At 58.9% G+C, this 12,836-nt stretch overlaps 1 protein-coding gene across 2 annotated transcripts in view; it reads right to left on the bottom strand.

Annotated features, from left to right (window-relative positions):
- Window positions 1–207: 207 nt before the first annotated feature.
- Window positions 208–12,836, bottom strand: part of PPP1R12B (protein phosphatase 1 regulatory subunit 12B) — a 197,169-nt gene continuing 184,540 nt past the window's right edge. The window contains exons 21-24 of one of the 2 annotated variants that reach the window (XM_065875856.1): window positions 12,035–12,139; window positions 8,782–8,835; window positions 8,098–8,148; window positions 208–294 (exon numbers count right to left, since the gene is read on the bottom strand). In XM_065875856.1, the coding sequence (XP_065731928.1) occupies window positions 208–294; window positions 8,098–8,148; window positions 8,782–8,835; window positions 12,035–12,139 (297 nt within the window). Of the gene's footprint in view, window positions 295–4,039; window positions 4,175–8,097; window positions 8,149–8,781; window positions 8,836–12,034; window positions 12,140–12,836 lie in introns of those variants that run through there. The other variant, XM_065875848.1, reaches the window with a different exon arrangement.

Here is a 12,836-nt window from a genome sequence, read left to right as displayed (position 1 = left end):
GATGGCTCTATCGGTTGAGGGATCGCAGTCGTGCTTCCATGAAAACTGTCTGAACCCCAGCGGCGGGGGCCGGAGGAGGGGACACGGAGGGTGCAGAGGCGGCAACTGGATGACGGCCAGAGAAAGGTCCTCGTGGCTCCTCTTGGCCGGTGGGCGCCGGCGGGGGAGAGGCGGGGCCAGCGCCGTCCCGGAAAGCCAGCGCCTGGCCTACTTGGACAGCTTGCTGATGACCCTGATGAGGGCGCCGTTCTCGTCCTTCAGCCTCTGGTTGTCGGATTTCAGTTCTGTCAGGACCTGCGGGCGGGAGGGAAAGGCGAGTCAGTCCGGCTGGTGACTGGTGACGGGGACCAAGTGCCCTTCTTCCTGCTCACGGGCTGGTGACGGTACCGCGCGGGGCCACAGCCCCTCCGCGCACACGGCAGGAACAGCCCCTTCCCGCGCACCACCCTCTCCTTCTCCTGAACCAGTAACTATTCCAGGGTTTCCTCCCCGGAACTCACCTCTGGTTCAGAGAAACCAGGGCAGCGCCATGTGTGCTGGGGACACAGGGAAGGGTCAGAAGAGGTGATGGGGTGAAGGGAAGGAAGGCGGGAACGCGTGGTGGGGAGCACAGCTCGGCTTTCCCGTCACGTCACACCCCCCAGACGACTTAGGGTCTTGCTTCTGGTGCCGTGTGCCGGAACCCGCTGAGGTCCCCGCTGGCCGTAGCACGTGTGTCCACAGTCAACCCCCAACACCCAGGAGCCCGAGCATGCCCTCAGGGGGCTGGGGCTCTGCTGTGGGAGATGGGGGTGTGGGAGATGGGGGTGGAGACGTCCTTTCTCCCAGCCCGGCCTCCCCGGACCATCACACTGTGTCGCGCAACTCGTGAAGCGAGGGAGCAGCGGCCCCGCGCCCAGGCTGCGGAAGCGTGGGGTGTCTGACAGCCCCGACGGGTCCCGACGAGGGCACGGCTGGTGTGCGAGCCTTGCCGGCGGCAAGAGAGAGGTCAGAGGGAAAGCGCTTCTTCACTGTGAAGGCGACAAAAATCCACACCCACATCTGTCTGGGGCGAGTGTCCTCTGGTCGGTCATTCAAACCTACAGGCCCCTCCATGTTCCCAGGGCTAATTCCAGTTCTGGCTCTGCTGTTAGCACCCAGGGGTCAGTCAGATCCCCGTAAAGAATGGAACCGTTCCCTCAGCCTCTCACGGAAGATGCAGGTGAAGTCGCAGAGGGAGACCTAACCTCGTGTGCACAGACCACAGACACACGAGGCACTGGTATGGAGGGAACAGAACATTGGAGCACCAGGACGGCCTCAGGGTCTGTGACGCAGCCATCCTCAGGTCCACAGACAAGGGCCCGAGTCCAGCATCGCTAGCGCAGCACGGCACAGCTCCTCACGGGAAAGCACACACTGACTCCAGAGCTCACCCCTTCCCCGCAGACGTGGTCGCGGGCCCGGAAGCCGTGACCGTCATCCATGAGCTGTGCCGCTTGAGGCACACCGCTCTCCTCTCTGGCTTTCCATTTTGTATCTAAAGAAGCCCATTCCCGCCCTCGTCCCTCACAAAGCAGGGGCTCCGTGGGCGCCACAGCTGTGACCGCATGCAGTGTTAGAGGGCGTTGATCCAGGAAATACCAGAGCAGGCCTGTCCTCTGACCTCTGACCTGACACCGTCGGAGCCTGGCCGGCCTCCCTCTTCTGCCTCCACCCCTTGGCCTCAACTGCCCAGACACTCAAGCCAAGAGGCTCGCAGCAGCAGCCCGCGGGCGTGGCCTCCCTCCTCTTCCCCTGCCACGTGCCCTCCCAGGGCACCCCGGGGCCGGCAGCCTGGGCGCGAGACTCTCAGGCCGTGTTCCCACGATGGGAGCCCCGGGTGGGAAGAAGCTCTATATGGGGACAGGCCATGTGTCACCGCTGGCAGCTCGTCAGGTTGGATCTGAACCGCTCCCCTTTAAAAGCACGTACAAACGCACCCTCGAGCCTTGGAGATTTATGTCCACGTTGAGACTCAACTCTTTGGGAAAAACTTGGCCAAGGCACTTTCCCAGCTGCCCGAGCTCCCGCGGCCAGCTCCAGGGAGCGCCAGGAAGGAAGAGAGGGGCGCGGAGGAAGCGTGAGGAAGGCGGGCTCAGGAGGGAGAGGAGGAAGCGGAGGGGGTTCTTGGAGCCGCACGTGAAGCACGGGACGAGCTTGCACAGCTTCCCCGCTGCTAAGTGCCCGGTGTGCCTCAGTGTGGCGTGAAGGACAAACAGAACGAAGCACCTCTTCTCCAACGTCGCCTCTTCCAACCTTGGGTGAGGAGCGTGCGGGCGTGGGGTCCCGACGCTGCAGCGGCCCCGGGAGACCCCCAAACCGGGGGCAGGCCGGCAGGCTCCTCCTGGCAAGGGCTGGGTGGCGAAGGCCCAGGTCCAAAGCCGCGTGGTCTCTGAGCAACGCCCACCTCTCAAGGGCCCACAGACACGGCGACGCGCACACAACGGCCCGGCCCCGGGAAGACGGCGCTTGTGGATGCTGGAACCTGACCCCACGGAATCCCCACGCGTCTTCTGTGGGTTTCTCCGTGACCCAGGCGGGCCTCTCTGCGTGGCCGTGCTGGGGAGCAGGCTGCCCCCTCGCCCCACGCCAGGGCTGCCAGGCGGTGGGTGCGCGGCCGGCCCGGAGCCTGACATCCTTCGCCCGCCCGCCCCGTACCCTCCAAGTGACCTCGGGCAAGTTACTTCTTCTGTGACTTGGTTTTTCCCATAGGAAAAGTGACTGTTACGGGGAATAAATGAGAAAGGGCGAGTACAGGGCTCAGCACAGGCCCTCAGACGACAGCCGCCTCCAGGGCCACCAGCCCTCCTGATCTCACGCTCTCCCCACCAGGAGGAAACCAAGAAAACCGGGCCATCTTCCGGGGCCCCCGTCCGCCCCAGGTCAAAGCTGGCTCATCTCTTGGCGTGAAGCTTGGCCCTGACGTGCTGTCACGAGGAGGGCCGGCAGGCTGCTCGGGGCCGCGGGCCACCTCCCTCTCAAGTTTCTGTGTCACAGCGTCTCCAGCAGGGTGTCAGCTCCACCCGACAGTAACTCGGGTGCTTCAGATCTAGTGGGTACCAGCTACCAGCTACTGACCCCGAAGACACAGCAAACGGGCGCAAAGAAGAACAGGCCTGGGTCAGGACTAATTAGACTGTTGCTACAAATTAAAAACTCATATCAGAGAGTGAGACCGCTCAGCAGTGAGGACCCCTCACGCCGCCGCGGTGAGAAAACGAGCCACATCTGCGAGCCTGTCTGAGACCCACATCCAGGGACAGGCGTCGAGTGCAGAAGATGCATTTCCTGGTTCTCGGGTGAAGACGAGCCCCCGCTCCCCTGCCGCCTCCTCGGCAAGCCCCCTGCTGGCAGTGGGGCTGGGGGTTTGGCCGTGGGAGGGCACATCCCCAGGCCCAGATCTGTGACAAGCAGGAGGGCAACACCCGCCAAGAAGGGAGAGGGATGGAAAGACCCAGCAGGGGGTGGGGGGAGCGGGGCTGGGTCAGTGCCCCCCGCCACCCAGCGCTCGTTCTTGTCAGGTCCTGGGGCCGCGGTTCTCAGCCCAGCTGCACAACAGAACCAGCAGGGGAGCTCTGAACAGACACCCGGGCCTTTGCCTCTGAGGGGTGCCTGGCACAAATGTGCTCAAGCCCCCAGGTGTCTGGAACGTGTGGCCCCTGCCCTTGGTCACCGTCACCCCAGGCGCAACCCGACTGCTCCAGGGACCAGGTTGCACTTGGATTGCTGTTGACTGAGACCCCGACCTCCCCCCAGAAACGTGTGCGTGTCCACACACAAGTAGGCGTGGACCCGTCTGGCTGAGTGACCCGCGCTCTGTCTCTAGGGCAAGAGTCTCACCAAACCAACGGCAGCCCAGGCCAGGCCCCAGCCCTGGGTCGCCCCGGCCCATGCCGCCTCTGCAGACCACCGGCCTTCACAGGAACCCGCGTGCAGGCTCTGGGGGGCGAGCGCAGAGCCCGGGACCAACAACAAGAGGGAACGTGCCTGGAGTGGAGGAGGGGAGGAGGGGGCAGGCCTAGAGCCCCTGGGGGTCCGAGCCCTCGATGGCCTCCGAGAGTCTGGCCACAACCCGGGTCAGGGCCCTGTTCTCAGCCTGCAGCTGCTCGTGCATCTGCTTCAAGGTCTGAATCTGTTTTAGCTGGTGGAGGTTCTGCAGAGAGTGACACACGAGGACAGACAGGCAGACAAGACAAGACGGACCAGAGGAGAGAAAAGTGGGACAAAGAAATCACGTTGACATTCTGTTGACGTTTTGTTTTTGTTTTTAGTTCGCATGCAAGAAGGGAAAGGAGAGAGGCCAGAGGAATGGTGGGTGGGGGGGGGGGGGGGGGGGTGAGGGGCGGCCTAGGGCGCCCAGAGCTTCTCCCAAGTCCAGCTGCTGCCCTGCTCTCCGCTCCTCTCCTCCGCCCCCCATACTTGGCCCCCTACTCCCACTTGTTTTCTTTCTCTGTCTTTCTATTACCTCATTTATTTCTCATTTAAAAAAATGGAACGAGGCAAAGAAGAGAGGGCCTGTCGTTGAACTGTTTTCTGTGGGAGGCGCACCTACAGAAGACCCTCTACCTTTCCTGGAAGTATCATCGCCAGGCCTCCTCTGCTGCCCTGACGCCTGTTCCAGGATCAAGAACTGCCCACCTGCCCCCACCTGCTCCGGGAGGGTATGCACCAGGGAACCCATGGCAGACTATACTGTCTCTGCCCGGGTCACAAAGAGGCTGGGAGCTACTTAAAGGTGCCACAGACAGCCTCCTGCGTGGAATCACAGCTCTGCACAAAGGTGGAGGGCATCGTGTCCAACGAAAATGGACCGGTGACCGATACCCTTGCCAGTCCAGCTGTTAGCACGTGTTGCAAATCGAACAGAACAACCCGCCCAAAGCCATGCTTCCCAATCCCTGCGTCCCACGAAGGATCTAAAGCCGGCAATAAACGGAGTCCTATCCAGGCCTACTTCCTGTCACTAGTCCTTCCTAAGAGTTCTCTGACCCTGAAGCTGAGGCCACCAGCTCTGGGAGAGAGAATGCGGTCTTGTCATGCGAACGGGGCTTCACAGACAGAGATGACAATCCTGTGGGCTGTGGTGACTACACACAGGTCGCCGGGCACCAGAGGAAGTCTCTCCTGCCCACGTGGACAGGAAGGACAGAAATGAAAGACGGGAGGAGTTATAGCTGTTTGGGAGTGAAAGAAGCAAGAAAATGAAAGGCAGCACGAAGATGAAAACAGTGAAAAGGAAAAACGAGCAGAGACAAACGGCTGCATCTCTTTCCCCACAGAGGGAGCATCGTCACCTTGGGAAAAGGGAGGGCAGCCACGCAGTTCTGAGCAGCCTGGAGCGGCCGAGAGAGGACACAGAAGGTCGCGGTGCAGCCTGCAGGACCAAATTTAAGAACCAATGGAGAGCCCCTGACTCTCACCCTTCCTTGGGTCGACACTGGACCGAAGCGTTCAAGGCAGTCACGGTCCTTCCGTGAAGTGGTCCTTGCCTCCTGGGGAATAACGTTAAACTAGGAGGACGATTCCGGTGAACCTGTGCACAGGCAGGCAGAGGGGGAGGAATGTGGCCATAAAGGCAGGAAGCTGCCGCGGGAGCGAGGCTGAGAACAAGGCGTGGTGGGGAGGCGGTGGGAGGGCACAGAGCAGGGTGGCCGGGCAGGCTGCCAGGGCAAGGAGATTGAAAAATCCAAGAGCAATCTCATGGGGGATCGGTTGCCAGTCTCCTCCCATGCGCGGGCCTGGGGCAAGGGGAGGAGGCGCCACGGGAAAGCTCTCCGCCCGAGGCAGGCATGCTGACCCGCACACCCGGCGGAGGCTGGCACACGACCCCGCTCCAGCCCAGCCCGCGTGCGCTTCTCCTGGGGAGAGTCCATAAACACCTACCTTCCCAAGTAAAGACCAGAAAGGCGCGCAGCCTGTGTCGCCACCACGGAGCCCCACACCCCGCGCGCGAGCCCACCTTACGGTTCAGGGAGGCGGGGAACAGGCCCGAGTCCCTCTCTGTCCCTGAGCGCCCGGCTCCTCAGGGGTCACTGGAGGCCACAGCCCCTGCTCCCTGCGGGCCACGCCCGGAGGGGCTGAGCATCTGTACAAACTGGACCAGCTCCACTCGCCCTCAGCTCAACCGGGCCCCGCGTGCGACCAGCACCTGTGCTGCGGCTGGCTACCGAACATCCACGCATGTCCCCACAGACTGCTGTCTGCGTGAAGGGCCTGAAAGCTGACCAAGCATCCCCTGAGCCTCCTGCAGGCCAGCACACCAGTTTCACGATGCTTGAGTCTGTACATCTGAAGTCTCTGTCCCCAAAGAGGGTCCAGGCGCAAACACCCTAAGGTCGGCTGGCGGACGGCTGGCACGGCACCCCCAGTCCCTGGGTGGAGCGGGACTGTCTGCTCACCTGGCCGGGCTTCGAGCTGAGCGAACGTGCTCAGGGATGAGCCGGCAGGAGCTTCTCCCCCAGAGGTCTGCGACTGGCAATGCAGAACAAGGGCAGCTGACTCATGAAGAAATTTTTTAACTAAAAGAAGACTGGCTTTCAATCAGTGTACCTACTGGTATGGGGCCTAGACGGTCATGGCCGGGTTCCGCCTGAATTTGAGGTGGGCAGCACAAGACCCGGGGCTGAGCGGGGCACGAGCTTCCATGTACCTGACCTCCATTGAGGAAAGAAAAGGACTCATAATCTCGTTCATGAAATCTCAGCCCGAGAGGCTGATGAGACAGAGAGAAAGACGCACCTGCCCCAGCCCATGGCCCCAAGGGTGCCTGGCGCCTCTGTACTCAGAGAGGGAAACGGGGGTGGGGGGGAACCCAGCTGCTCCCCCTCGGCTTGCAATCCGGCCCTCGTGTGGGGCTGAATGGATGAGAAAGCACCTCCCGGCTGGAGGGTACGAGGCGGCCTGGGCCCTCAAGGACCCTACAAGGAAACAGCTCGGGCCTTATCCACGCTCCTGATCAGCGTTTGGGCCATTTCTTAATGAGCATCCTGTTAGTTGCCAACAGATAGTATAACACAAGGGCTTCAAAAACGGAGGAGCCCCTGCACAACCGTGAGCTGTGGACCTGCCATTCAGACCTGTCCAGCCTGCGAACGTGCTCTGAGTGGCAGGTGAGGTGGGCCTAGAGAAACCAGCAGCTGGAGAAGCAAAACCACCAGCTATTTTTGCTTCTGGCTGTTCTTGAGACGTAGGCGGCACTGCCTGACACCGCGTGTGGGCGTCCCGGCACGTCCGGGATGGGGAGCGTGGAGCGCGCACAGGGCTCGCCCCTCCCGCGTGCAGCAGCCATGCAGACCAACAGGATTCCGGGCATTTGACCTTGTCGAGCCCTGAGCAACTTTTCTCAGTAAAGAACCAACCTTCTCAGGCCACGGGAGCAATACACGTCTCCCCCAGAGGGCTCCTGGCCTGAGGGCTCCGCTCACACTTCCAGGAGCCAGAGGCATGTGCTTCACGGGTGAAGATCCGCCAAGAGAGGAAAGCAGCCAAGCGGCACCCAGCCACCGCGGCCGGCCCCACGCGCTGCAGCCCCGAGGCCCGGGTCCATGCACTCCCACATGCGCTCCCTCTCCCCCTGCCCTGGGCAGCGCGAGTGCGGCTCCCAGGACTCGCTGCCCGATGGTGACCGTCCCCGGGGAGGGAGATGTGGCTGAATATTCCAGGGGCAAGGGCGGGGCAGGAGACCAACAGCAGAGCCAGCCTGCCCTCCATGGAGGACTGGCTCCACCCGCGTGCCTTCCTGGCTCCGCTTCCCAGGCTCTCCCCCGGGGCCGGGAGCTGAGGACCCGGCTTCGGACTTTCACCCGTCCCTCCCTCGGGGTGAAGCTGCTGCTGAGAAAACCTTACGAGTTCTGCTCAGGTCTGCCTCCAGCCTGATGCACGACACCCCCTTACACCAAAGGCCACATCTGTCCCCAGAGGGGCTGAGGGGCCCCAGGGGCGCCGGGCGAGCTGAGAGCCAGGGTAGGGGCCGCGCACAGGCTCGCCTCGTCCTCACCATGCCCGCACCCCTCACGGGCTGCCCTGACCCGCCCGCAGGCCTGGGTGCAGGCACACGGCAAGCGCGCCTCTCCATACCTTCATCTCCTCCTCCATCTCCGACATCTTCCGCTCCAAGGCTCGCCTCTCCTGTTCAACACAACCAAACTGCTGAAGATCTGACAGATTTGGAAAGGAGTCAAAACCCTGCCCCCCACCCCACCCCCGACTTATCCGGACCCCAAAGCCGTGGGAATAAAACTTAGCTGCTTTCCAAATTAAACACAACCGGGGGAGATGGGAACCCATTACACGCCCAGGGTCAAGTCAAAGCTAGGGTCCATCGATAAATCTGAGTTTTCCCAACCCGAGAATGTCAACCCCCAGAAAGACACTCTGAGAGTGGTCAGCGGGGGTCAGCAGTTGGCCCGGAGCTGCCCCACCTCGGTCAGGGCCAGCAGGATGTCTGCCCTTCTTAGGGCTGGAGTCCTGAGACCTCGACCTGGGGCAGAGGGTCCTGCTGAAGCTCCCCCTCTGTTCAAAGGGACGGGGAGGGTCCAGAGGCCTGGACCACACGCCGCGGCAGGCGAGCCTGCGCAGTTCCGCTTTCCCAGGGCGACGTGGACGGCCCCCTGAGGACCCTCCCGCCCCGAGCTCTCAGGAGGCCGAAGCACCAGCAACCAAACTGCTCTCCAGAGTCAGGTGAGAGGAGAGGCGCCCCTGGGGTGGGATGGGCAGGCGCCCGCCTCCTTCAGACGGTGTCCGCCCCCCACGCACACGCACCCGCTTCTCCATCTCCAGCACCGATGACCGGTCGGCGGTCTTGTCTTGTTTCTGCTGGTGCAAACGGAAGGAACACATTGTTACTGGAGCGTCTCAGGGCCAGAGGGCCCGTCTAGTCCCGTCTAGTCCAGCCCCACCGGACGCCCCGACATGTGGCCCAACCCACGGGTCCTGATGTCACAGAGACGAAGTCGCCGCCCTTCCGAGTTCACAGAATCCCCACCGGGAGTGGAGGCAGCAGCAGTGCTCCCAGGAGTGTGACACGGTCACAAGTGCAGAGGCGTTACCACACACACACACACACACACACACCACACAATACATATACACACACACATACACACCACACACACACCACACAATACATATACACACACACATACACACCACACACACATAATATATATACACACAACACATACACATACAATACATATACACACACCACACACACACCCTTAACACACAACATATACACACACAAAAAACATACATACACAACACACACAATACATATACACACCACACATACACAACACACACACAATACATATACACACACCACACACACACCCTTCACAAACATATACACACACACAAAACATACACACACCACACACACAATACATATACACACCACACACACACATAATATATATACACACAACATATACAATACACATACACACACCACACACACACCCTTCACACACAACATATACACACACACGCAAAACATATATGTACACAACACATACACACAATACATATACACACCACACACACATACCCTTCACACAACATATATACACACAACACACACGATACATATACACACCACACACACAACACACACAATACATACACACAACACAGATACTACACACACAATACACAAACACACACAACATATACACACACATACACACCACACACAACACACACCCCACATATACACACAACACATACAAACACACACACACACCACATAGACACACTACATACATACACACCACACATATTTATACACATATACATTCACCACAGACACCACAGACACATTACATATATATACACCCACACCCATACACACCCCTCACAATACATATACACATACACCACATACACACAGACCACACAATACACACACATACATACACACATATAAACACACCCACACACACAGATACACCCCCCCACACCCACCCCACCCCCCCCACACACACTTCAAGGCCAACCATCTTCTCCCCCCTCACCGCCCCTCCCTCACCTCTTTCTGGAATCTCAGGCCCAGAGGAAATGAAAGTGCCTTTCCTCCTGTAAAAGCCTGAGCGCCAGGCACTCTTCTGAGTGACCCCTTCCCGCTCTGCTCCTTCTGTTTTGGGGACCGAGGCTGTGATTTTCAGGGAGGACGGGCTGCCAGAGCCTCTCAGGGGTCCATTCATGGGACCTGCCCTGCTTTGAACAGAACTTTTACTGTTTTATACACTGGGCTTCCAGATAAGATTAGAATTTTATTCTGGGTCATCTTCTACTTTTAATATAAATTTTGCAGAGGAGCTAAAAACATTTAGCCGCCACAGCTACAAAGTAGAGAACAGCTTCAGGGAACGACTCTTAAAAAGGGCAGGGAAATGACCCCTGAGTCCCTTTTGGGCAGAATTTCTTACAATCAATAGATAGTTAATGACGACAGAGTGACTACTTTTATGCCTAGTGCCAGGCACGGAAACATTTAATAAGTACACGTAAACGTTTAATAAGTACAGCTGGTCTTACTGAGGAGGTCTCTTTTTCAAAAATTTAAGGACTAGCTGGAACTGGCAGTAAATTGGGATTTCTGGCTCCTGTCCTGGGCTCTCACCATCTGCTCTGAAGGTCACAGCCGCGGCTTGTCTGCACCTCAAGCCTCTCTTCCCTAAGCCTGAGCAGTGCAGAAGCTGCGCCGATTTCACTACTTGGTTCACCTACACAAAGAGAACTTAACTAGTTCTCTTCGACAAAGAACTAATTTTGTTTTGCCCTGTTTTAACCCTAACCCCTCCGAGTTCGGATGGACCTTTCATGGGAACACGCCGTGTGTGCACGTGGTAACTGTTTCCACACGGATGTGTGGGGTCGACAGGCCTCCCCTCCACTGTCCTGCCGAACGGTCCAATTTTGGTATAGAGCAGAGGCTTGGTTTGTAGCACCACCGTTTCTTCTGAATTCTAGTAACTTGTATTTGGCAAAACTCAGTATATTCCAACATACCCAGCAAAGCAGGTGGCTAGGAAGTCAATGCTCTTCCCCAGCGACTAAAAGGCTGAGGTTATTTTCAATGCCCTCTGTGCAATCTGTGTCCCCGGCTCGCGACTCCAAAGCCGAGACCCCAAAGCTCAAAGGATGCACCGTTGGGGCTTCTGCAGAGGAGGGAGTGGGGGCGGGCGGGCCGTGGCTCCTGGCAGGACCAGCCCGTGCCGGTTCAGGACCAAGTTGGCCCCGGCCGCCACAACCAGGCGGGGCCCTTCCACGATGGCGATGACGGACGGGCAGCTCCCAGGACGGGCCCACTCTGCGCTGCCCGGGCCCTTCAGGAAAGCGCAGCCCCTCGGGCGCCAGCACCCCTGCCTGCCTGGGGGTGTCGGGAAGGCACTGGCCCGAGCCCCACACGCTCACTGCCGTCGATCCCAGTGTTTTCGTCTCTGCTTTTGGATCCCACCCTGGGGCGGAACCGACAGCCAGCTCTGGTCTTCATCTGAGTTTCCCGGTAACAGTCCAAATTCTCATCCCCAGGCCTCCAGGCGGCTTCCTGCTGACCCAGCGATAACCCAAGACAGGGCTCGCGCCAGCCTTCAGTGAGGGTCTGTCTCCCTGGTGATGAGTGCACCGCCCGCTATGTGTCACTAATTAAACCAGGCCTGGCAGCGAGAGGAAGAACTTTATCTGGGTCCTTGTTCCGGCACAGGTGCTGCAGGACAGAACCCAACGTCCCAATGACACCTTCGTCCTGGGTTTGCTGTGACCAAACCACGACTGACAAGGCAGGAGGCACACACTGCCCACGACCAAGCCCTGACGCTGGCCCACGCTCTCCGCTAAGAAATGAGCAGATGACCCGTAAGAGTAATTACTAGCACTCGGGGGCCAGGAATGGTCCACTGGACCATCAGTTTCCGATTTTAAGTTCAACGCGGTGTGAACCCCAAACCAAGTCTCTGGGAGGGGGAGGGCTGACCTGACTACCTCGCCCCCTCCCCCTCCCCCTCCTCACCTGGGCCATCTTCTCAAGCTTGGATTTCACGTCTGCCAGCTCGAGCTGGGCCTCCTGAAGTTTTGTCTTCAGTTTCTGGTTTTCGGTCAGGGCGCTCTCGTAGAGCTGGGGGAGGAAGAAGAGGGAGTCAGGTCCCCACCCTGTGGGCGGAGCAGGAAGACAGAAGGGCCCAGGGACAGAGGACATTCAGCCAAGGGCTCTGGCTCTCCTGCTGCTGGGACCCTGCGGTCCTAGGTGCTGAACACAAATGATGCTCCACTGTCAACAGTGCTACTGCCCAGGAGGTGGGGTGGGGCAGGGAAGGCCGTCCACCACCTCCCTGTGGCTCCCACACAAAAGAGGCTTCCTTTTGGAGCCGCCCTCCTGTGTATCCATCTTAGCCAAGTTCTGTTCAACAAAACATTTTCTTAACAAAAAAGTTTTTTCCTGGCATCTCAAGCACTTGAAAGGGCAGGTTTTTGAGCCGCCCCTGGAGCTGGGTTCTCTCCCTCAAGAACCAAAGGCAACGCACCATAAAAGGATGGAAACCCCCCAAACCAGACTGTTACTATTTACCGTTGCCGAGAAGTATCTGGTTGACGTTCACAGGACCTCATTAAAAGCACGTGTTTGTTAAAAATACCAGAGTCCATCAAGTGATTCTCCGGGCCCAGGCAACCAGCATTACTCTTATTTCCCTTTCCACAATTCTTAACCCTTACTTTTTCCTACACCTCTAAATATCTGATCCAGGTCCACTTTTACTGCACTGAGAGCAATATGTGAAGGGTCTTCATTCAGCTGCTTGAGAGGGGGGTAAACG

Source organism: Phocoena phocoena, chromosome 1 (genome assembly GCF_963924675.1).
Source record: "Phocoena phocoena chromosome 1, mPhoPho1.1, whole genome shotgun sequence".
NCBI classification, from domain to species: Eukaryota; Metazoa; Chordata; class Mammalia; order Artiodactyla; family Phocoenidae; genus Phocoena; species Phocoena phocoena.
Note: the sequence above shows the minus strand (reverse complement) of the source record. Positions and strands in the feature narration are given on the sequence as shown.